At 52.8% G+C, this 2,524-nt stretch overlaps 2 protein-coding genes across 2 annotated transcripts; both read left to right on the plus strand.

Moving 5' to 3' along the window:
* Positions 1-57: 57 nt before the first annotated feature.
* Positions 58-1,296, plus strand: Tco025E_09596 (uncharacterized protein; the record flags this gene model as incomplete). The annotated part of the gene is made up of 1 exon (XM_029376408.1): positions 58-1,296. One exon carries the CDS (start codon positions 58-60, stop codon positions 1,294-1,296), a length of 1,239 nt encoding a protein of 412 aa, XP_029223475.1.
* Positions 1,297-1,929: 633 nt separating this feature from the next.
* Tco025E_09597 (uncharacterized protein) lies at positions 1,930-2,271 on the plus strand (the record flags this gene model as incomplete). Its single annotated transcript, XM_029376409.1, has 1 exon — positions 1,930-2,271. One exon carries the CDS (start codon positions 1,930-1,932, stop codon positions 2,269-2,271), a length of 342 nt encoding a protein of 113 aa, XP_029223476.1.
* Between the last annotated feature and the right edge of the window lie 253 nt (positions 2,272-2,524).

Raw genomic sequence — 2,524 nt, forward strand, 5'->3', positions numbered from 1 at the left:
GAACCCAAAAGCATAAAGAAAAAGAACAGGAGAAAAGGTCATGCATAGTCGTGCATCATGCTCAGAAAGCGATACAGACCTCTTGATGCGGCAGAAGAGCGCTCCGTAGACGTTGAACACAAGCTACAGATTGGTTTGCTCTACGATGAACAGTCGTACTGTTTTAGTTGGCCTGATGCGCCACTAACGTCAATGCTGCGGCGCTCGAATGCGTCCTTGGCGCGTGCCGTCCATGGAAATATAGCGCCATCGACGCAGCCCACAATTCCCCAGCCCCCAATCTTCACGGTGGGTCGTGTTGCAGCTGAGCATGGGAAAGGTGAGTTATTTGCCTCTCTCTCGGCTAGTCATCCGGCCATCTCATTTGCACCTGGAAGTGCCTCTTCAGAGCCGCAGGGCAACGGAACACAGCGCTACAAAAGGCCCCCGGGGGCCCCAGTATCGACCGCTACAGAGGACAGCATTTTCTCCTTCAATGCTCACCAACTGCAAGAGCTAAAAGAGGCGGGCGCCTTTGAATTGTTTCGTAAGGCATTGCCAAAAACGGCTCCCAACTCGATCAATTTTGTCAATGCAGCGGAATTGGAAAATATGGCTAGGCGAGAAATGGAAAGCGAGATGGTGCGTTTGGAATGGCGAGCGTTTCAAGAGTCTGAGAAAACGGCCCCTGCACTTCAGCGTATCCTTCTCCTGACAACAGCGGTGCCTTTCATCGATGATGCGAAAAGGAATGAGAAGGAAACTTCTGCTCAGACGCCTCACGAATGGAAGCGCATTGCTTATGATTTATGGGTAAAGTGGAGGCGGGAAACTCCGATGTTAAGTGAAAGTATGCTTGCTGATGCAAATACATCGCCGTGGGGTACTCCGCTGTTACCGGGTGCCTTTCTATCATCGGCGGCGAAGGAGTATTTCCTAACCAGCAACAGTGACCACAGCGGCGCCATCAAGGCGGGTCGGTCCTCGGGACGAAGGGGCGGAGACGGAGCAGGCAGACAATTGTTTGCCGCCTCACCCCAACGGCGTCGCGGTGCCTATGGTTATCTTCGTTGGCGGATAGACTTGTATGAACCACGGCTACGTTCCGTCTGCGGTGGGGGACGGGGAGGGAACGGGGATGGAGGCGCCGCAAGAATGTTAAGTGCGACCGAGGTGGACAAGCTAATCGATGAAAAGCTTCCTGCTGCGTTGGCTGAGGTGAAGTGTGAAGAGCGTGTGGACCCTGTGGATGCCTTGGCGCTTACCGATATTCGCAGCGAGGTAGCGACGTGGATGCAGTGGCTTGCGCATGTGTGAGAGGCATGAACTTTTTCTTCACGAATGCCTTCCCTTTTCTTTTCGTGTTTTCCTCTACTTTCCCCCGTTCAATGCCATATGTCAGTATTAATGATTCCGCACTTGACTGCGAGTGTGTCGTTTAAAGGAGAGAATGCGCATCGACACGGAAGAAAAGGAGACGACAACAAAAAGAATGAAACGCGCAAGCGAAAGGATAGTATTGAGAGCAATTCTATTAGGAGCTCCTATGAAGGAAAAACCAGCGTTTAACGAGAGAAACAGACGACGTAAACGACGCTGCTTCTGCAGCGCCCCCGATGCTTGGGCGTCCCGTAATGGTTTTTTTTTTGCCGCTTGGGTATCTTGATGCGGCGGCGTGTGTGATGGGGTGGGCCCCGAAGCACAACTGCTTGCCTACAGCGAATGATCGCGTCACTTTCCACATGGGTGTATACATATTGGCGTAGAGTGCGGTGGGCTTGTGGCTTGTGAGCGGGTTCACAAACATTTTTTTTGTCTGTGTGCCCTGTTGCTTTGGTGTTATCTCTCTCTTGCTCTCACTGTGGATGAAAGTAAGCTAAGCGACACGTAGCAAGCAAGCAGCAACGACAAGAGCTAATAAGGGAAACTGAGGGAAGCGACGGTTCCAAAATGTCTAAGGCAACGCAGCAATCGACGTCGAGGAAATGGGTGGGGGCACGTGCGCAGGCGCGTGCGGAGGACGCAACGAACCGAAGGACGAACGCTGCCCTACCACCTCCACCGCCCGCCCCGCAGGAGCATTCCGCGTCTCCCCCGCCGCCATCCCTGGCGCAGTTGCCGCCATCCCTGGTTTTTGAGCGACAGGAGGCGGTGGATGCACTCAGCAACCTTTACCACAATGCTGATGTGGTGAAGGCAGTGGAGACGGGTGACCCGGTGTTTGACCTACGGGACGCCTCGAAGTTTCACGAGGAGCTGATGGAGTGGCTTAACACGGGAGGGAGCGCGTAATGAAACGGTTTCTGTGCGTGTGAATTTGTGCGTCTTCTAACTTTTTCTTATTCCTTAGAGATCTCCCCGCAGCTTCTCGCGACGCTCCGTTGCCTGTATAGAACCATCGGCGAAGGGGTAAGAGAGGAAGTATAGCTCATAAATTCCGTCACTTGCTTAAAGAAGAAAGAGGAAGGGATTGCACTTTGTGTCAGTTTCTATTTTTGCTTTAGCCTACGGTGCTAAAGTGAACTCTCAGCTTTTTTCTGGTCGG

Source organism: Trypanosoma conorhini (genome assembly GCF_003719485.1).
Source record: "Trypanosoma conorhini strain 025E chromosome Unknown Tco_14.4_contig_01187, whole genome shotgun sequence".
In the NCBI taxonomy this organism is placed as follows: domain Eukaryota; phylum Euglenozoa; class Kinetoplastea; order Trypanosomatida; family Trypanosomatidae; genus Trypanosoma; species Trypanosoma conorhini.